Here is a 23175-nt window from a genome sequence, read left to right as displayed (position 1 = left end):
TCTGTTAATCATGTTATTTGACGACCTCCGTGGTCGAGTGGCATACGCACCGGTTTCAAGGTGTCGCTAGCTCTGAGGTCCCGGGTTCGATCCCCGGTCGGGTCAATGTAAAGATTCACATTTCTACATTGTCTTGGGTCTGGGTGTTTGTGGTACCTTCGTTGTATCTGAATTCCATAACACAAGTGCTTTGGCAACTTACTTTGGGTTCAGAACAATGTATGTGATGTTGTCCGCATTTATTTATTTATTTAATTACTTAGTATTTCGTTATATTTCTTTTTGTACCTTTATGCGTCATAACAGCGCGAATAAATGCTTTTTATTTCTTTCTGACCTGTTGGTCTAGTGGTTAGTGACCCTGACTGCTATACCGGAGGTCGTGGGTTCGATTCCCACCCAGGACAAATGTTTGTGCGATGAACACGATCATTTATTCTGTGTCTGGGTGTAATTTATCTATATTATGTATGTATTTAGAAATATATAAGTAAGTTAACAGTTGTCTAGTACTCATAATACAAGCTCTGCTTACTTTGAGACTAGATGGCGTTGTGTGAAAGTTGTGGAATATTTATTTATTTCTTGCTTCTTTCTAACTTAGTAATAAAAATGTATTTCCATTGCATAGAATACCCATTAGTCTTGAATAGGTGTTCATTACAACAGAAAATTGTTGTCCCCTGCGTGAGTAACCAGCTCAGGTATTGAGACCTTAAACTGGCATTATTGAACAGGGTTTTTAACCTAACCAAATAAAACTGAATATAACAGATTTAGCGCTTGTTTCACAATAATATATAATAATATAATATTCCACAACTCTCACACAACGCCATCTAGTCTCAAACTAAGCAGAGCCTGTATTATGAGTACTAGACAACTGATAAACATACTTATATATTTCTAAATACATACATAATATAGATAAATTACACCCAGACACAGAACAAAAATCTGTAAAGTAATTTAATGGAAACTTGGAAACAGGCCCAAAATTCAAATTTTATCAAAATCGGTCCAGCCGTTTTGATACTTGTAAATATCATTGTCATCGGTTTGGAAGCTACCCTGAAAATTTCAGCCTGCTAGCTTATCGGGAAATGCCTCACAATTGAGTTGTAAAAATCCAACCGGAACGACAAACAAACAAGAAAGTGAGTGTTTAAAAACGTGGGGAAAAATAGTTCTAAAGTAACCAAGATTTTAATGTAGACTAGCTGTTGTTAGCAGTTTCACCCGCTATAGCTAAACGTTACCCTCTTGTAAGGCAGTCAGGTAAATTGCGTATATTTTGCAAAACCTATAATCTACTTTAATGCAGTCGGGTAAGAAATAGACTACACGTTGCAAAGTCATCCTACTGATATTTTGACACGAATGTTTGTTTGTATGGATGTTTGTTAATCCTTCACGCAAAAAATATTGAAATCTTCAATTGAGGAGCTTGTGGCTAAGCTATAAGTGAATAAGTGGATCGATCACAGGTTAAAACTTCGCTCGACGCGGTAGGTCTGTAGATGGGTGACTATCTATACCATAAGGAGTTCTGTTGTTTCGGAAGGCACGTTAAATTGTGGGTCTCGGCTGTTATTCATACATCTTTGACAATCGTTACAGGTAGTCAGAAGCTTGAAAGCCTGACGACCAGTCTAACTAAAAGGTATCGTGTTGTCTGTAACTGGGTTGAGGAAGTCAGATAGGCAGTCGCTCCTTGTAAAACACTGGTACTTAGCTGAATCCGGTTAGACTGGAAGCCGACCCCAACATTTTACCGTATAATCCAAAAATAGGCATCAGATAAGTTATGAAACGGCCATAAAAATGTATGATAGTCTCAACAGGTATATAAAACAAAATCGGTGAAGTACGAGTCGGATTAGCGACAGACAGGGTTCCGCACAAGAAGGCTGAGGATACTTGGCACGGGTCAGTAATTTGAATTCCTCCGAAACGGCTCAACCGGTTTTTATGAAATTTTGTGTACGTTTTCGGTATGTCTGAGAATCGGAAAACATTTACTTTTCATGCCAAACATTTTTTAACAAAACTTTTTGATTTTTGTTCATTAAGCAAAATAAAATACTTATATATTATTATGAAAACCTAACTTTTAACCCTACTACGATCAACCCCTATTTTTTATAGTAAAAAAAAACAATGTTTGGTCAGACAGAAATCTGTAAAAACTTTAACTACCACAGTTCATGAGATACACCCTAGTAACGGACACATAGCAAAACCACAATAGGGTTTCATTTTTACCTTTTGGACCCCCAAAAAACTAAAGAAGTTATATCATAAATGTTTGCATCATTTCGTCTTTACTTTATTGCTTTTGATACCAATCTACCTGTTGATACTGAAGACAATTGGTTATAAGAAAAAGATTTCTTGGTTCACACTTGGCTATATTTTTTGGCCCCAAAGTTATCGGGCAAGCGTCAAATATGTCCTAATCAAATTTTAAGCAGTCACTTTTTAAACTAAGTTAGGGGCACTAGGTGTTTTGAGATTTGGCAAGGTCGACCCAGTCTTTGAATGATTCCCGCACAAAGGATTTTAATCCTTGTGTCTTGGGTTTCACAAACATTCAAGTCACATGCTCAAGACACCCAGACTCAGGACAAGCATTCGTGGATCACACAAATGCTTGTCCAACGTGGGGTATCGTATCGTCTTTTCGTCTATAGTGACTTACGTACCGTGATAGGTAGACAGTTGACATTTTCATAGATGATGTATTATAATTGCTTTAATAACAAAAAATAATAAAAGTCAAAGTTAGGTTCAGCAGCGGTTCTTACAGCCAAAAATTTGATGATTGTCAATTTTATAGAAAACTACCTGTCCCGGCAAACTATATTTTGCCATACCAGTGCAGAAGAAAACATTACATTGGAATAAAAAAAATGTTCTTAAGCGTATGAAAAATAGAATTTGTCCTGTTCTCAGACCTACCGAATATGTACACAAAATTTCATAAGAATCGGTCGAGCCGTTTCGGAGGAGTTCAATTTACTACACCTTGACACGAGAATTTCATACATTAGATTTCTTTTTGCTATGCCTATATCTACGGAACCCTTCGTGTTAAATCCGGCTCGCATTTGACCATATTTATTATAATAAACAAGCAAATATCATACCAAGTTGAGGAAATATCACAACCTATTGTTTCAAAAGAGCAAAATTCTGTTTCATTTCAGATTTTCGCGCCAAAATTATGTCAAGCAATAATGCACACGTATTATCTTTAATGGTGGGGACAGAAAGAAATATATCCCACTTATACTGGTACCAAAGCTCGCAGCTAAATAACAGCGGGAGGATCACAGGTTAAGCAACCCTTTCCGCGGTCGGTCACTCGATGGGTGACCGTATATGTCACGAGTTTCTTTTTCATTGTAATTTTTGTGAGGATTCATAATTATTTATTTTTGTTTAATAGTTAGACTTGTGATTGCCGAGTTAGCTCATGGCTAAGGACTCCGGTTGGGTCCGAAACTAGACGGGCGATTGGTAAATAAATATGCAAGAGTAGACAGTTGGTAAATAAATAATTATGAGTTCTTTATATCAAAAGTTAAAATTACGACGTATAGTAATCCTTGTGTCTTGGGTTCCATAAACATTCAAGTCGCATGCACAAGACACCCAGACTCAGGACAAGCATTCGTGACACACAAATGCTTGTCCTACGAGATCGAACTAACACGTCACCGTGTTTCCATATATTGGTACAAAAAAAAAGCTACTTACCAACTTTATTGTTGCTGTGGGGCTGATGATGATGGTGGGGTTGGGGTTGAGCTTGCTGAGGCATCTGCTGCACCAAAGCCGGGTGGGGAAGCTGCAGCAACTTGGGTTCCAGTTTCGTCGCTGCAGCCACTGGTATAGGCCCAGCGTTGGTCATTGTGGTCATAGTCGCAGCCGGCATCATCAGTGCAGACATAGTTAGCATTTTGAACAATACACTCTTAAAAAAATGTATCTTAGTGTCACTTCAAAAATCCATTTTATGTTAACACTCCCGATAAAGTTTTATTTTTGCGTCCGGTACTTTTTTAACTACTACTTAGCTTTTATATTTTGGAGACGAATCACATGTTTTGCAGTAGCATACTCTTAGTGTTCAGCTAATCTATTGTAAATCCTGAAATTTTGTGTTTTTGACACGTTTTTAAACACTCACTTTTCTTGTTTGTTTGTAGTTTCGGTTGGTTTTATGTAAGTCAATTTTGAGGCACTTCCCGATAAGCAAGCAGGCTGAAATTTTCAGTGTAGCTTCAAACCCGATGACTCTGTGCTAGCTTATCAGGAAGTGCCTCAAAATTGATTTGCAAAAATTCAACGGGAACGACAAACAAACAAGAAAAGTGAGTGTATAAAAACGTGTTAAGTAATGATTGCTACGGTACTAAATTTGAAATGTGATCAAATTTCGTTTGCAATTCTATCTTTCTTTGTCCTTTACGGAACCCTAAATATCACCAGTCTAACTCAAAATGTACCATTTTAATTGACTATTATTTTTTTAAAAGAAAGCATATGAACATGTTCTGATGCTGTTAAATACAACTAGCTATTTCTCACAGAGGAATAAGAAATGAATTCTATTTGCAAAGACGAAAAGTTTAGACTAAAATTATGCGGTTTAACGGCTTCAAAACTATGCCATAGGAAACAAGATATTTAGCTAAATAGTTTGTTGAGAGTTACGCGAAACTGTTTTGCAAGTAAGCGAGTATCATCCCTATAGTGAGTTGAATTAGAACCGGCTTATTTCTATGGCGGTAGTTTGCGTTGCGTTCCCGTGATCTCAGTCACAAGGGTAGGGTGAAGCACTCCGGGGGTTTAAGCCGGTAACAGTCCGACACACCTCTCCACCTTCCCCAGGGCGGAGGAAGTCCATGGGGATTTCCCCGGGAAAAAAGAAGAGGCTTATTTCTAACCCCGCCCCTTTACAAAACTGTTATTTTAACAATAGAGTATTTGTCAAAAAAGTATTAAATAAGTATAGTCTGATAGATAGATTTTCGAAAAAGATTGGAATCGCATTTTTTGATATGTCGTTTTATATCTTTAAAACAAGCTTTGATTCGTTTGAGACTAGGTGGCGTTGTCAAAAGTTGTGGAATATTATCATTAATTTAGTTTTGAGAAAATATAATTTATGACCGTATCATATTTTGAATTTGATAGAAGTATAGTTTATGTTTATATTCGAGTAATATTTTGATATTTTATTGTTAATTTATCCTGTGGTTTTCTTAAAGAGCCTTCTTAAATTTGGTTATACGGTTTAACGTTGCACGATGCGACAATAGTTTTAATTAATTGTGGTTTATGAGAAAATGAAACGAAAAAAGTGTTAACACTTAACTTTAAATAAAAATAACAGAAATGTTCCGGAATCCTTAATCATGAGATCGCTCGTGGCAGCAACGTTGCATGTAAAACAAGGGGTTTTGTCGTTGTTTCAACTTGCAATCGCGTCGCCGCGTATGCTCATGATTTAACTCCAGTTAGGTCCGAAATTAGATGATTCGGATAAATTCTTTTTTCTCTACATTAAAGATGATGAGATGGACAACATGACAACTAAGGATCACAAATAGACAGTACTCGTGTAAGTAATCATATTATGAACAACGAGAGTTTGTTCCTCTTTCACGCAAAAACCACTAAACGAATTTTGACGAAACTTGGTACACAGATAGTTTATAACTGCAATTAACGCATAGGATAGTTTTTATCGAAATTGTATGTTCCCGTGGGATTTTCGATTCGTTGCGGGCGGACCCAGGGGGCAACAGCTAGTGTATCTATAAGCAGATAGGTACATCGCTCACTCAAGTTAAGACTGACCTAATTCTACGTGTAACACTTCGTTAAGTTTCGCTAAGCCGAGAAAAGCTTAATAGTATATTTAACATGCGAATCTATACTAATAAATAAAGCTGAAGAGTTTGTTTGTTTGTTTGAATGCGCTAATCTCAGGAACTACTGGTTCAAATTGAAAAAATCTTTTTGTATTAAATAGACCATTCATCGAGGAAGGTTTTAGGCTATATAACATCACGCTGCAACTAATAGGAGCGAAGATACAATGGAAAATGTGGCAAAAACGGGGAAAAATATTCAGCTTCCGTTCGATAATTCCTAACTTATATCTTCTAACCACGCGGACGAAGTCGGGGACAACAGCTAATTTGATATACACCGTGATTTTTTAGTCGTCTTACAAAAGCAGCCCAGTTCATGTATCCATTGACTAGAACACGTTCATGATAATAAAATAGGTATTGAGAGTATGAGATTTAAAAAATAAATAAATACAATTTGTATTCAATATTATGATGCAATTCGTAGTTTTTTAGAAAAACAGCTCTGTTGCGAGCGCGGTCCAACCCTTGTAACAATGGTGAGGGGCGCGGGCGGCGGCGTTTTTATCATTTTAAAGAGTATATTTCAGATTTCTCTTGTTTAATTTTCTTCGTACTTATTATCTTAGTTGATGATAAAAAAATAATAATCGCGCCTAGGGGTATTTCACGTCGGATACATGAACTGGGCTACTTTTGTAAGACGACTAAAAAATCACCGTATATAACCAAGAAAATTGCTCTGTTACATACTCACAAATTCTACCTTTATAAATTCGAAAGATCAGAGTAGCTCGTGGTTGCATATATTAAGTCGATCACAGTTTAAGCTACGCTTGACGCGATGGTCCGTAAATAAGTGACCATCTTTGTCATTATTGTATTCATACATCTTTGACAGTCGTTACATGTAGTCAAAAAAGTAAAAAGATAGTCTGACAACCAGTGTAACTAAGGGGTATCTTGTTGCCCAGGTAACTGGGTTGAGGAGGTCAGATAGGCAGTCGCTCCTTGTAAAACACTGGTACTTAGCTGAAACTGGTTAGACTGGAAGCCGACCCCAACATAGTTGGGAAAAGGTCACTGAAAAATATTTTTAATGCGATATTTGTATTGTAGAAGAAAATATATAAATTCTGACACTAGGTTGTACAGCATACATTATCAATAGAATGACGATCACCGTGGTCGAGTGGCGTACTCACTGGTTTCAAGGTGTCGCTAGCTCCGAGATCCCGGATTTATTCCCCGGTCGGGTCAATGTAAAAATTCACATTTCTACACTCGGGTCTGGGTGTTTGTGGTACCTTCGTTATATATGAATTCCATAACACAAGTGTTTTTGCAACTTACTTTGTGTTCAGAACAATATTGTATGTGATGTCCTCATTTATTAATAGAATGCCGTCCACATCATTCAACCCAGACACATCGCCAAAACAGATATCATTTATCGAATGTATTGGATGGAAAGAGACAGCAATGTAAATGCCTTTGCTAGACAAGGATGGATGCCCCCTCTTTTTCATCTATACATGTCTGTTTCGCGGTTTTGTCCTCGTCACTAAATATATTATTAACACGCGTTTTGGAGGTAGAGCGAAGTACGGTTGTAATTTTTTTGAAATGGATTTTTTTTAATTGGATTGGGTAGGTTTTTGTGTAGTGACCAATTGGATGATTGTAGTAATGTTGATAAATAGAATTTCTAGTTGAATTCTATTAGTTATTTTATTAAAATACTAGCTGACCCAGCAAACGTTGTTTTGACTAATGAATTATTTCTAGCCGTATGTATTTTCTAATGCCACATTATAAAAAAAAATTCGTCCAAAAAATAAAATATTTTTTTAGTGTGTGCAAACCTTAACACTTAGGGATATGAAAAATAGATGTTGTTCTATTCTCAGACCTACCCAATATATATACAAAATTTCATAAAAATCGGACGAACCGTTTCAGAGGAGTACGCAAACTAACATCGTGACACGGGAATTTTATATATTAGAAGATGTTCTGGTGTTGAAAGCATGTACTGAAATGATTTAGGATTTTTTTATTAATTGCATGGTATGCGATTTCAGATTCCAATATTTGGTATCCAATTTTCATTACAACTTTTCCATTTTTTTTCAATATTTTCTGTCTTTTTGGCTTCAATCGTTTTTTACAGAGGAGTTTAATTTATTTATTTTATTTTATTATATTACTTTAACTTACGGATAATAACAAAGAATGAACAAATTTATAGCGAAACTAAAGCCAATTAAAAGTTTCCGCCGATAGATTTTTAAAAGATAAAAAAAAGTTCATCACCTATCCGATACACGACCTCAGCGACCACCGTTTGACCTCAATCGATTTCACGGCTCGTATTTAGCAAAGCGACCCCGGGTTTTGTTATTCAACCCCAAAACAACCGCTGACATCCCCCGGGGGGTTGAGTCTGTATACTCAACCCCATGTTATTATTAACAATTTTGCTCAAACTACCTGCCTAATGAAAACAGTGTATTTTAGCAAATCGAATTTTCAATAATAATCTAGGTATATATTTTTAACAGACTTTAAAAAACAAGTTTCGGGTCCAAAAACGGTAAAATCGGAACCATTATATCTAACAAAGGCTACGTTGTTAGATTGATTGTCCGTCCATCTGTCACCCAAAAATATCTCATAAACCATAAAAACTAGACTGATTTCTCAGATGATGCATTGCCTTTACCGCTGTCTCAAAAATGTCAATCGAGGGTAAGTAGTGCTTGATGCGGTCTCAAATTTGATTGTCGACTTTTTTTTGTTTTTCTCTCAGTCTCGCGAATCTGATTGACTTTTGACCGTGTTTAAATTATTTTGGTAATTCATTTGTAACGGAAGTCAAGCGTTCAACTGTACATTTATATTTTGATTTCCAACCCCTTTGGAAATTCACACAAATTAATATTTTCGACGTATCTCCCTTGTAGGGTTGTCAGCTAAAGGATTTTATTTTGTATTCCCTAATGTAAATAACTTTGGTTTGATAAACACCTTTATGAATATAAATATTGTTTAATTTTGGATAAAAATATAGCTCTATATATTTTTTAAATTTATTTTGTGTGTGAGATATTTTATTAGAGCGTTGTCTTTCAACCGATTTTTTTATTAATTACTTATTTTAAAAAAGGTGGAGGTTCTCAATTCGGCGGTTTTTTTTTTATATTTTTGTGGCGTTTGTCTTTGGATGGGACTGATTTAGGCCCGATTTTTCAATCGTCAGATAACTTTTATTTGAGGAATAAATATGGTCGTTTGACATATTTTCTATACAAAAGCTGTCAAAACTTCAAACTTATTCGTCAGATAAAAGTTGTCTGGCGATTGAAAAATCGGCCCTTAGTCGATTTTTTTGTTCATTTACCATCTAATAGCTATCATTCGGTATAATGAAAATTTTATCAAGTTTGGCTCAGGAGATGGTAGTATGATGATAAAAAATATTACTTCTGTGGTACGTTCTTTGAGTTTTTGTCTCAGCATGTAATATAAGTTAAGAAAGTAAAAGGCATATATTTGTTAAAAAATCATAATATTTCTGCTCACTTTTGCAATTTATTTCGTGCGCGCAGCATGGCAATCTAACTTCATCATTATAATCAATAAAATACTGTTAAGAAAAATGAAACTGAAATTATGTCCAAAAGTCAAAATTATTAATTTTTAGAAGAAAAATTGAAATTCAAAATAACTATCTTATTAATTTTTGACAACCCTGCATAAACTTGCCAGTGTAACAACATTAACGAAATTGGGATAGACACGCCACACATAGCTACGCCGTAGTACTCATCTACGAAGCTACGCCGTAGCACCGTAGCCTGACTGACATTATTTCAAATCTAATTTTGCTGTGGAATTTTTAAATAAGGATTTAAATAGTTTGTTTTAACTATTTATGGTTAAAGTTTTAGTTAAAAATGTGCTAGTATATTATTAAACGAATCATCATCATCCTAGCCTTTTCCCAACTATGTTGGGGTCGGCTTCCAGTCTAACCGGATTCAGCTAAGTACCACTTACCAGTGTTTTACAAGGAGCGACTGCCTATCTGACCTCCTCAACCCAGTTACCTGGGCAACACGATACCCTTTGGTTAGACTGGCTGTCAGACTTTCTACCTTCTGACTACCTGTAACGACTGTCAAAGATGTGTAAATAACAGCCGGGACCCACAATTTAACGTGCCTTCCGAAACACGGAGGAACTCCATGGACCAACAGTATCAACTGTAGCTTAATCTGTGATCGATCAACTGTACAGTATGTGTGTTTTTCTATAACACTTGAATGTTTGTCAAGTCACATGCACAAAGACACCCAGACTCAGGACAAGCATTCGTGGATCACACAAATGCTTGTCCTACGAGATCGAACTAACACGACGCGCTCTGTGGGTTTAGCGTGGTTAACTATACCACGAGGCTATCCGTGCGATTACTAATGACGTCATATCAATTAAGTTCTTTATCACTTATAGTTTCAACCAAATGACATCTATAAATTAGACGTTTTAAATACCTACTCACCTGTTTTCTATATCTTTCAATCCCAGGAGAGTCTGGCAATATTTTTTATTAAGTACCTCCCTACATATTTGTTTGCCACGATAGGTAAACAATGGGTAAAATGGAACCCTATTATTAAGATCCGCTCTGTCCATCCACCTGTCACCAGGCTGTACCTTATGAACCGTGATAGTTAGATAATTGAAATTTTGACAGATAATGTATTCATATTACCACTTTAACAACTAATAATAAAAAAAATAGATTTAAATATAACATCTAAACACCCATGTTTTTAAATTCACTCCATTAAAATTTTCTCATAATCGGTCCAGCCGTATAGCCATAAATTGCATTGTCATCAGATTTGAAGCTACCCTGAGAATTTCAGCCTGCTAGCTCATCGGGAAGTGCCTCAAAATTGAGTTGCAAAAATCCAACCGGAACGACAAACAACAAGAAAAGTGAGTGTATAAAAAAGTGAGAGTTAAGCAACTATTAGTACGGTCATAAACTTGATTTGTACACAACATTCTCGTTATTTAGCTTAGTTGTACAGAACCCTTGGCCTCGCTAGTCAAACTCGAGCTTTACCATTTTTTAACTAGTTTTCTTTTAAAGAAAAACTGACCTAGTGACGATTTAAAGATCTTTTTCAAAAGCTAAAACAGAATATTTGATATTCCTAACCTAGATTACGCTTTTCAGAAGTTTTCAGTCTTTTTAAGTGAGCCTGAGGCTGAATTAATGATGTTCTGGAGATATGGTAGTTCAAACTGACATATAGCCACATGCTACTGAAAAATACATGCAGCTAGTTGTATTTATAGTTTAATCTATAAATTTCTATAAAATTGGCGTGTTTATTTTTAGCATTGATATGACCGTTTTTCGACAATTGTCTTTTAAAAATTACCTTTTCTTGAGCTGATTTATACAGAACCCTCAGTTTAGTATCGGACTCTCACTTGAGCGTTCTTTTTTTATATTTTTTAGTCATGGAACCCCCAAATACAAGGATATCCGGGACTGATTGGTCAAAGATTTATAAAAGAAGGGCTTTTTTTATTAACCAATACGTGTTATGTTTACTAAATAACATATCTTGGCCTAGTATTGTTCAAAACCAAAAGTTTTAATTTATCTTTAAATCTATACTTTATTGCATTCCATATATAATAGAGATGGTAAGAAAAACAAGTTTGAAAAAAAATTGGACCCAAATTGGGCAACCAAAAATTTTAAAGGAAGGAAGATTAGAAAATTATTTAATGGCTTTGTTTACGCTTGGTCATAAGTTTAATAAATCATTTCTTTGACGCGTTTTCGGCTTGTCTACTCTGTTAATTCTCTAAGACATAGATGGTCACCCATCCACGGACCGATCGTATCAAGCCAAACTCAACCTGTGATCGATCAATTGGTGCTATTGTAGCTTAGCCACAAGCTCCTAGTATTTTTACCTATAATAGTACTTTATAATATTATAAGTAGAAAAAAACGCCAAAATCAAAAATGCATTTTCCGTTCTATAAAACTACACACTATTCTTTATTACTAGCTGTTGCCCGCGACTTCGTCCGCGTGGTTAGAAGATATAAGTTATGATTTATACCTGCCCTGTTTTTTTCACATTTTCCATTGTATCTTCGCTCCTATTAGTCGCAACGTGATGGTTTATAGCCTAAAACCTTCCTCGATGAATGGTCTATTCAACACAAAAATATTTTTTTAATTTAAACCAGTAGTTCCTGAGATTAGCGCGTTCAAACAAACAAACTCTGCAGCTTTATATATTAGTATAGAATATAGATAAGAAGAAATAAAACGCCAAAATCAAAAATGCAATTACCGTTATATAAAAACACAGACATATACTTTCTTTATCCATCATTTACAATTAACAATGAAACACTATTTTCCTTCAAATTTTCAGTCGACAGGTAGAAAATTATTCGTACTATTGAACCTCTGAAATTCAGTACGTCTGAAAATTGGCAAAGGTAGAGTTCATTGACGCCCAGGTAGCAGACAAACGTATAAATGAAATATGTAATAAGTACTTCGGATTCATGGCTCATTCTGTCTGAGTTTGGTTATGTGAAAGCATTTTTTTTTTCGAGATTGCAATTGATTTTTAATAAGAGTGACCGTTCAATTGTGATTTGGACTTGATATATTGTAGGTTTCATGCAAAAAACTAATCTATACCCTATACTAATATATAAAGCTGAAGAGTTTGTTTGAACGCGCTAATCTCAGGAACTACTGGTCCAAATTGAAAAATTATCTTTGTGTTGAATAGACCATTCATCGAGGAAGGTTTTACTCTATATACCATCACGCTGCGACTAATAGGAGCGAAGAAAAAAAATCATTACTTATATCTTCTAACCACGCGGACGAAGTCGCGGGCAACAGCTAGTTTGGTTAAGCATTTTTTTTTTTTGGAAAATGCAATTGATTTTTAAAATATCAGCAAGAGTTATTACCGTTTAAGGAGCTCATGGCTAAGCTATAACCGCATAAGTGAAACGCTCACAAGTTAAGCTATGCTTGACGCGGTTGGTCCGTAGATGGGTGACCATCTGTGTCATAGCGAGCTCCTCCGTGTTTTGGCAGGCACGTTAAATTGTGGGTCCCGGCTGTTATTCCTACATCTTTGACAGTCGTTACAGGTAGTCAAAAGCTTGATAGTTACACAACCAGTGTAACTAAGAGATATCGTGTTGCCCAGGTAACTGGGTTGAGGAGGTCAGATAGGCAGTCGCTCCTTGTAAAACACTGGTACTTAGCTGCATCCGGTTAGACTGGAAGCCGACCTCAACATAGTTGGGAAAAGGCTAGGCCGATGATGAGTTATTACCGTTTAAGTGTGTTTCGGACTTGATATATTGTAGGTTTCATTGAAAAAACTAATTTGCAATAATAAGTTGGTTTCATATCAAATGTCTGACCGTATTAGTAGTTGCTTAACCTCGATTATTTTATCATGTTTTCTCATAGCAGTAAATATTTGCAAACATTATCATCTGTGACAATGATATCTATCTAGTGGCCACGGGTCATGAGATACAGACCAGTGACATAGAGACAAACACAATCAAAGGGTTTTTCTTAATAGGGTTAAGTTTTTATCCTTTGGGTAATTTACGATAATTTTGTTAACTTTATAAGGAAGTAGAGTTTGTGACGTGATATTTGGTAACATCACTCAAAGTATTCTGAAAATTCTTTTACCAATAGAAACCAAGGTTCTTGTGCGATAGTCGACTTATCGCTAGAGTTAGGCTAAGTATTCGGCGTTATATGATGGGTGACCATTTTCAAATTATACCGAATAATATCGTCTCTACCCAAAAATTACGTAAAACACGTTGATATTTGACATTCGTTAAGTCATTACAGTTGTGACGCAGTCTTACTATGTGATACTGTGTCACAGTAACATGTGTTGTGTTGTCAGATAGACAGTCGCGAGGTAACTGGTGTTCAGCTGTCCGTGAGACTGGGAGTCCACAGCATAGCTTGGTATAAAATAAGGAAAATATTTAATTTCGTTAGTTTATGGAAAGAAAGAGTTGGCAGTAACCTGATTCCTTGTTCATAATGATGTTTGGACAGCAATCTGTAACAAAAGAAAACAAATGATTAGTTAAGAATAACAAATTATGTGACAGTTCGACAGTTACAGGCTGGTGCTATTAACAGCTTCGGTAATGGCGCCCCACCGTGGGGCAGCTCACAAGCGTGGTGATCAATGCTCGTTCTCTGTATGACAGGCCTGCAGTGGAACATGGTGACTTCAAAACTATTATTCTTGAAGAAAATATTCTTATTTCATTTAATTTGGCTCCAAGACTCACAGTCTTTACTAAAGCAGTTCTAAAGATTATAAATTAAAGAAAAACCGTTATTTTTAACAATTTCCAAAATGATTCTATGCGGATGTAGTTTGACGGTTTAAAATCAATAGCAGTTAAAATTTTACGAGCTCTGCGACAAACCGGGTCCAGGGGAAGGATGCTGCGAGTTCATCTGTGATGCGTTGGGGAATATTTTACTTGAAACATAGGAATATATGTCAAATGAAACTACGATTATCTATATTCTATACTTACTAATGTATAAGGCAGAAGAGTTTGTTTGTTTGAACGCGCTAATCTCAACTAAACTATTGGTTCAAATTTTGTGTTCAATAGATCATTCATCGAGGAAGGCTATAAACCATCACGCTGCGACTAATAGGAGCGAAGATACAATGGAAAATGTGGAAAAAATAGGGTAGATATAAATCATAACTTATATCTTCTAACCACGCGGACGAAGTCGGGGGCAACAGCTAGTTATTAAGCAACAGGAATAAACTTTAGATGTAGATAAATTGAAATATATCAACAGTGTAAACCCTAGTTAAATTTACTTGATTTTATTCCCATTTTTGGATTCATAGGTTTTTTTTTAATTTTACTATTTAGCGCTGTTATTGTATACATTGTGCTGTATAATGTTTATTTTTAAAAACATTAACTTATGAAGTTTCTTGCCGGTTCTTCTCCATAAGAATTACATTTTGGAACCGTGCAACTAGAGTCTATGTTATAACGTTTTGAAAGTGCCTGGAAAACGGCCTACTTCAAATGAAACGTAGTGGGAAAAGGCAGCATGATTATAAAACATAATCTTCTTAGATATAAAAATGAATTGCTGTTCGTTAGTCTCACTAAAACTCGAGAACGGTTGAACCGATTTGGCTTATTTTAGTCTTGAAATATTTATAAAATCTAAAAAAATAAAATATGGAAAAGTTGCATATTGTCTGCATTGTTATCATCGACTGAAAGGCGGTGCGTAGTGCACCAAGACAGCTAGTATACAATTTAACACGTTCACTGCGTTAGTCAAATTTGATTACTTTCAGTTGGTGCGGCATGGGGTCTATTATATCCGAAGCACGACTTGTTCCTGGTGCGTTGGTGGGTCGAAAAGATCCGATCGACTTACATTGGTTTAGGTGGACTTATCTTTATAGATATAATGATTAAAGCATTTTCTTTTATTTCAATATGTTGACAAATAAACACTCAATAACAGGCTGAAATCGTAGGTAGATGCACTGAATGGTTTGTTTGTAAATAAAGGAATTGTCTGTCGGATCTTAAGGATCCGTTATCCGCACTGGTTATTAAAAGTATCGATACGTTTTTAGTGCTGTGGATGATAAAAAAAAAACATCGTCATCGATAAAATGTATGATATGTTTTCTTTTGAACATGTAAAATTAATTATACCGTAAGCTGGCTGAATTCTTTTCTGTTCCAATATTTCTATTCGTTCACTATGAGCTGTACTGGTTTATGGTGAGGGTCAATGTGGTGGCTGGGGATTGTTAACTGCAGTATTTTCGACGTGTAATGTTTGACCCAATATTATTTGTCTTGGGGGACCTTTGCTCACTTTTTTTTTCTTGGCTTTTCACCCTTATATGACTCAAACAACATTTTCCTGGATCGCTTCATGTTCAGTTCCGCTGCATAAAAACGCATCGAAACACACGCACCTCACTAGCTCAACTAGCATGTAATCTAGTGCGTCTATCGGGTCATAGGGCATCGGGTCGTTTAGAACCGATGAACGCACTAGACGTAAAAAATATTGCTTCAGTCGGCATCGGGTCGTAAGAACCCGATGCAATTTTTTCGAACCTATATTATCTATTTAACGAGGCAATTCCAAAACACTAACTGTCTCATTCATATTCATTGGGAGACCAAATATATCTGTCCCGCACCAGCGGCTAGCACAGTAATTTTTGCCCCGCACCGGAGGAAAGATGAGCATCAGATACAATCAACCCGATACCGCACCGAACGTGTTAAAAATAGCAATCTGCTGCTAATTGCATTTATTTTTCTATCTAACCCTTGGATCCCAGTGTCCAGCAAAAGCTTCCCCCAAAAATTTCCACGATTTTATATTCAGTGTCTTTTGAAACCAGCCCACGCGGTATGCGTTTAGATCATATCACTTACGCTGTTAGTTAATTCATTAAGAGAAGATTTTTTTCGTAATTTGACAGTTCTTTCTTTAGGAAAGTTATCATTTTCAGGCATCGAAATGGTATTTAAAGATCTATTTTATGTAATTTTTATGAAAATAATGCAGTGGTTGAGTGGTTGAATTCATCACCACAAATCCATTGTGTGCGACGACTAGGTTTCTTGTACATGTGACTTGAATGTTCGTATAACCCCACAATAAGGATTAAGTTCTTCAGAGCTGGATACATTTTTTTAGTGACTTTTTATTATCCTGGCTTCATTGAGCGATTTATTTCTGATTAAAATGCAGCAAATGACATACACAAATAACTTGCAACCAGTAAAATAATTCCCGAAATCAATACCCTACATTATAAATGACTTATCATAACACCAGCCTGTAACTGTACCACTGCAGGCCTCTCATACAGAGAACGAGCATTGATCACCACGCTTGCGTGCCCCACGGTGGGCGCCATTATCGAGGTTCGACACAATTAGACTCTTCTCATACGGGAAAGATAACATTGATCTCCACGCTTACTCATATATTGCATATATATTGAAAATGTTAAAAACTAACAACATATGGCTTATAATTATGAGTATGGACGTACAAAAAGACAGCTAAAATTACATTAAAGAATGAAACCATAACTAATTGTTTTTATCAATATCGCATAGCAGTTTTAACACACATATGTACCTATAGTACGGTAATACAGCTTTCACGAACAAAGAAACTGCCAGCGCGCATGCGCGAGAAGAAAAGAGACAGCACTACGGTCGAACCCTATTCTGCAAACGTGTGGAAGAGAGAGGGCCGATGTCATAAATTCACTCGCCAGAGGCGTGTTTACTTATTAAAAATTAGAAGACTTTTAGTATTTTTTTTGTTGTTGTTAATGTTAATGGTGAACGATCAAACGTTTGGCTGAAGCTTTAAGTTGTTTAAAACCATTTGAAGGTCAATCCTTCAAACCAAAGAGGTTCGGACGAAATGAGCGTCACGACTGAATTACAAAATTTTCATCAAAGCTTCAAGCTCACGAATGTTTGTCAAACCGTTCAAACCAGCTGTATAAAGCAAACATGCTTGAATAAAACTAGAATCTGCGTGTTTGATCGGCAATTCACCCCGTTTAAGAGGGGTTGAGTTAGCCCCACGTTGTGCGCCATTAGTGCAATTTTATTACATTAGTAATACACCAACAACCAGCCCTATGTGATACTGTGTTATAGTATCATGTGTTGTGTTATCAGATAGACAGTCGCGAGGTAACATACTGGTGTTCAGCTGTCGGTGAGACTGGGAGCCGAAGATAACATAGATTTTAAAAAGTATATAAAATACGAAAGAAAAATAACCAAAGCATACTTAAATGAAAGTGTTTTAATGTTTAAATCGTTTAATCAAAAGAGGTTGTATCAAGTAGCAAGCAATTGCAAAATATGGACAGCTATTGCATTAAAATCAATAATTTCTTGTTGAGTAAGTACCTAACGAGTTGGTTTGAGTGAAACCTCTGTCATTTTTTCTATTAATTGGTCTTGAAAGATAATAATGCAGCCAGTTTTTTTCGAACATTACTGACGTCATCATCACCATCCTAATCTTTCGTCGACTATGTTGGGGTCGGCTTCCAGTCTAACCGGATTCAGCTAAGTACCAGTGTTTTACAAGAAGCGACTGCCTATCTGACCTCCTTCAACACAGTTACCTGGGTAACACGATACCTCTTAGTTAGACTGGTTGTCAGACTTTCCAGCTTCTGACTACCTGTAACGACTGTCAAAGATGTAGGAATAAGAGCCGGGACCCACAATTTAACGTGCTTTCCGAAACACGGAGGAACTCTTTATGACATAGATGGTCACTCATCCACGGACCGTCCGTATCAAGCGTATTTTAACCTGTGATCGATCGACTTGTGGAATGGCAACCTAGCCACGAACTCCTCGTTCCTTTCTCCTGACACCTTTCATTACAAATCATACATTTTCTGATGATGCACAGACAAACTTTATATTATTAACATCTTTAATTCCTATACTCTAATTTGGGGAAAAAATGGTGTAGTCCGTCAGACACATGACCGATATTTAGATAACTATATTTTCTATTTTCTCGTAAACAAAATTGAAGGGGATACAGTGATTTAAAATAGCGTGTTACGTCACTTACCAGTACGGTAATAGAACGGGATAAAGTAATTTAAAATCTCGTGTGACGTCACGTAATAGTACGCTTTTCACTAGCCGGTGATGTTATTAGCCCCCCACTACCATACTTAAATACTTTTATCTTACTCATTTTTTAATCTATACTAATATATAAGGCTGAAGAGCTTGTTTGTTTGTTTGAAAGCGCTAATCTCAGGAACTACTGGTCCAAATTGAAAAAATTCTTTTTGTGTTGAATAGACCATTCATCGAGGAAGGCTTTAGGCTATAAACCATCACGCTGCGACTAATAGGAGCGAAGATACAATGGTAAATGTGAAAAAAACAGGGCAGGTATAAATCATAACTTATATCTTCTAGCCACGGGGACGAAGTCGCGGGCAGTCAGTAGTTCCTGAGATTAGCGCGTTCAAACAAACAAACTCTTCAGTTTTATATATTAGTCAAATACCCATTTGGAGTGGGGGGAGGAGAAAATTGCTCACTGTAAAGCTAGGGGGCGCTAACAGAAGAGGGGTTAGCCATTATCCCTTCTACGTCTACCTGTGCATATAAGAGTGCACCTATAAGCTAATACAACCACACAATTAAAGGGAAAACTTCTATAATTCAATTTGAAAAGGTGTCTTTGAGGGGTCAGTACTCTGACTTATGACTTGAAAACTTTAAGAGATATAAGACTAGCTTTTGCACGCGACTTTGCCCGTTTGGTTTTGAAGATATAAGTTAGGAATATCAAAAAACGGATTTTAGAAAGCTCAAAGTATTTGTAACATATTTGTAAAGTTTTAATTGATAATATTAATCTAGAGAATATAGAGTAATGAAAATCTTCGAGCTGATGATGCACAGACAAATTGACCGCGGAGCTTTAGTCATGAAAACCCTACAAAAGCCCGCCGTTTAAATTGACATCAGTTTTTGTAATTAAGCTGAATTTTCTTTGAGATATAAACACTTACTTAATATGAGTAGAATCTTCTCCAAATCCATGCAAGAAACAGTATTTAAAAATACGGTCTAGCCTTTTCCCAACTATGTTGGGGTCGGCTTCCAGTCTAACCGGATTCAGCCAAGTACCAGTGTTTTACAAGGAGCGACTGCCTATCTGACCTCCCCAACACAGTTGGGCAACACGATACTCCTTGGTTAGACCTGTAACGACTTTCAAAGATGTATGAATAACAGCCGGGACCCACAGTTTAAAGTGCTTTCCGAAACGAGAAATCGTTATGACAAAGATATCCACCCATCCATGGACCAAACGCGTCAAGCGTAGCTTAACCTGTGCTCGATTCACTTATGTGGTTATAGCTCAACCAAGAGCTACTCTAAAAATACGACCAATCATTTAAAACATCTCACATTCAATTTTACATCCGAAAGTTTAGATGAATCTAAATAATTACTAAGGGACCCCGGGTAGGTTTCCGCAAGATAATTTATGGGGTACAGAACCCAAGTAGGGTCCGGTTCGTTGTTACCTGATATAGTTACCTTGTTAGTTCAGTGATCGAAAGGACTATGTTCAAGAAATATTAATAAAAAGGGTCTCTTGATGATAACGTATTGAATAATATCTTTTGTATCAGGTTTTGAGGGTCAGAGTTTTAGTTGAAAATATTTACCCACGTTTTTATAAACTCACTTTTCTTGCTTGTTTGTTTGTAGGCGATTTTGAGGCACTTCTTGATAAGTTAGCGGGTTGAAATTTTCAGGGTAGTTTCAAACTCGATGACAATGCAATTCACATTTATAAACACGGCTGGACCGATTATGATAAAAAAATTAAAGGATTGAGACTATTTAAAAACGTGGGGTTTACCCCCAACGAAAGAACGGTTGTCCATGAGAATTACCCACCCATTAAAAAAAAGAGCCATTTCCAAAAAGACACTACTTAGAAATGAGTAAGCGTCACCATCTTGAAGAAACCTAGATTTTTTTAACGACTCCCGCACTAAGGAAATCAATCCTACTACCGCGGGGGGTTTCACAAACATTCAAGTCACATATACAAAGACACCCGGACTCAGGACAAGCATTCGTGGATCACATCTTCGCTCAGTGGGTTTGGCGTGGTGACCTATATCACATAATATCACTCGGCTATCCGCGCTATGGGTTAATTATCAATTATGAGTAAATGTAATCGGTCAAGGATGAGTCGGACTCGTGACACTGAGGATACCGTTCATATGCAAATTTAATTACAACCCATCCAAAATGTATGACTGTAACAAGCGTTACTTAACCTCAATCTTCATTTACATTTTTTTTGTGGTATTAATAATACGCCATCTGCGAAAATGTCATCTATCTAGCTATCACGGTTCATGAGATAATTATAACCTAGTGGCAAACAGACAGGCGTTATACTTAATTATATCGTTCCAAGTGATAAAATTCCGAATTTTGTACCAAATACCCTTTAAATACGAAATATAACCAACATACTATCAATTACGACGACCTCCGTGGTCGAGTGGCGTACGCACCGGTTTCAAGTTGTCGCTATCTTTGAGGTTCCGGGTTCGATCCCCGGTCGGGCCAATGTAAAAATTCACATTTCTACATTGACTCGGGTCTGGGTGTTTGTGGTACTTTCGTTGTATCTGAATTCCATAACACAAGTGCTTTAGCAACTTACTTTGTGTTCAGAACAATGTATGTGATGTTGTCCGCATTTATTTATAAAAAAAAAAATACATAACAAAAATACATACATGTTCAAGTTATTGTATTAAGCTACAAATCTGCTTACCCCATACCCCTACTAAGCGTAACTTGGCTAACAATAACATAAAAACGAATAAAGCTGAAATAAACGTGTTTGACGTGACGCCATATCGCGTGTTTCGTTATAATAAGCCTCGGGGTAACAACAAGCTATGCAGAAATATTACGAAGATATTTTACTAGCTGGTGCCCGCGATTCTATAACTGTGGATTTCAGTTTACAGCGCAGTTGTTCCCGTTTCTGGGGTAATGCCCCATTTAAAATAAAAAAAAAAAAAAATATGAAGGTAGAACGAGCAACATCTTCTGTCAAGACGAACACCATCTCAGTCTGCCCGTGACCATGATACCTGCAAAGGTGTCGAAACGTCGGGAACTAAAACCAAAAATTAAACCGCGATAAAATCCGTAAAAGTCGTTTCATTTCAATGTCTAACATTCGCGTAAACCTAAGAAACCACTAAAAAAACAAAAGTTACTGTGTCCATATGTCACCAATTTCAAAGCCATGGTCCATTCCAAAATAAAGACTTTGACCTCCATTAGCCCCCCTTTTGTCTTAAAATATGTCTTTTCTCCGGTTCTAAACGTGAATGTTTGTATGTATGGATATTTATTGCACTTTCACGCAAAAACCACTGAACGAATTTAGACGTTATTTAGGACACAGATAGTTTATAACCTGAATTAACACAAAGGATTGTTTCTATCACCATTTCATGTTAACCATAAGATAATTTTCAATTTATAGCGGGCAGAGTCGCGGACAATAGCTAGTGTATACTAATATTATAAAGAGGAAAGATTTGTTTGTTTGTTTAACACGCAAAGACTTCAAAAATACTGGTCCGATTTGAAAAATTCTTTCACTTTTGTGAAGCTACATCATCCCCGGTGAACATAGGCTATAATTTATTTCAAAAATATTAGTGTTTCGCAAGAAAATTGGGATCTTGTAACGTAGTAGATGTCATAACTCATCTAATCACGCGGACGAAGTCGCGGGCAACTGCTTGTGTAGAATAAATCAACCGTTTGTAGTTCCACATTGTGATGTTACGCGACAAAGCTACAAAATGCAACAGTTTCTCTTAACATATACGTTGTGAAGTTAGTTTCGGGTTAAAATCAATACTAGGTACGTTTCGCACGCTGTTATCTATGTAGCTGATTCTTGGTACTGTATTGTGTAAATCGTTCCGGAGTATCAAATGAACTACTGTTTTTGACATACCAATATTCGTTTATTGTTAACTAGCTGTTGCCCGCGACTTCGTCCGCGTGGTTAAAAGATATAAGTTATGATTTATACCTGCCCTGTTTTTTCCACATTTTCCATTGTATCTTCGCTCCTATTAGTTGTAGCGTGGTATATAGCCTAAAACCTTCCTCGATGAATGGTCTATTCAACACGAAAAGAATTTTTCAAATTGAACCAGTAGTTCCTGAGATTAGCGCGTTCAAACAAACAAACTCTTCAGCTTTATATATTAGTATATAGATTTAAAATTACATTAATGGTAAAAATATTTAATCTACTTGCAATGTTCAACAAAACTATCGACATAGTTTGTCAGTTGCATCTTGTAAAACAATTTTGTTAAACACAGATATTAATGTAATATTTGAGTATTATTTACAACGAAAATAAACAATCTACTTCAAAATATTAAAAATTACGCACACATGTTAAGCAACGCTTGATAAGGTCGGTCCGTGGATAGGTTAGTCCTGTACTGTTATTTACACATCTTTTGCAGTCTTTACAGGTAGTCAG

General features: G+C 36.3%; 1 protein-coding gene across 4 annotated transcripts in view; it reads right to left on the bottom strand.

The window, feature by feature from the left end:
* LOC113508891 (nucleolysin TIA-1) overlaps window positions 1-23175 on the bottom strand; it is a 172017-nt gene that overhangs the window by 44946 nt on the left and 103896 nt on the right. For 2 of the 4 annotated variants that reach the window (XM_026892056.1, XM_026892058.1), the window contains one exon: window positions 14027-14062. In XM_026892056.1, coding sequence (XP_026747857.1) covers window positions 14027-14062 — 36 coding nt within the window. Of the gene's footprint in view, window positions 1-3762; window positions 4196-14026; window positions 14063-23175 lie in introns of those variants that run through there. The other 2 variants (XM_026892055.1, XM_026892057.1) reach the window with 1 other exon arrangement.

Source organism: Trichoplusia ni, chromosome 3 (assembly GCF_003590095.1).
Source record: "Trichoplusia ni isolate ovarian cell line Hi5 chromosome 3, tn1, whole genome shotgun sequence".
In the NCBI taxonomy this organism is placed as follows: domain Eukaryota; kingdom Metazoa; phylum Arthropoda; class Insecta; order Lepidoptera; family Noctuidae; genus Trichoplusia; species Trichoplusia ni.
The sequence above is the reverse complement of the archived record's forward strand: the minus strand, read 5'-3'. Positions and strand labels throughout refer to the sequence as shown.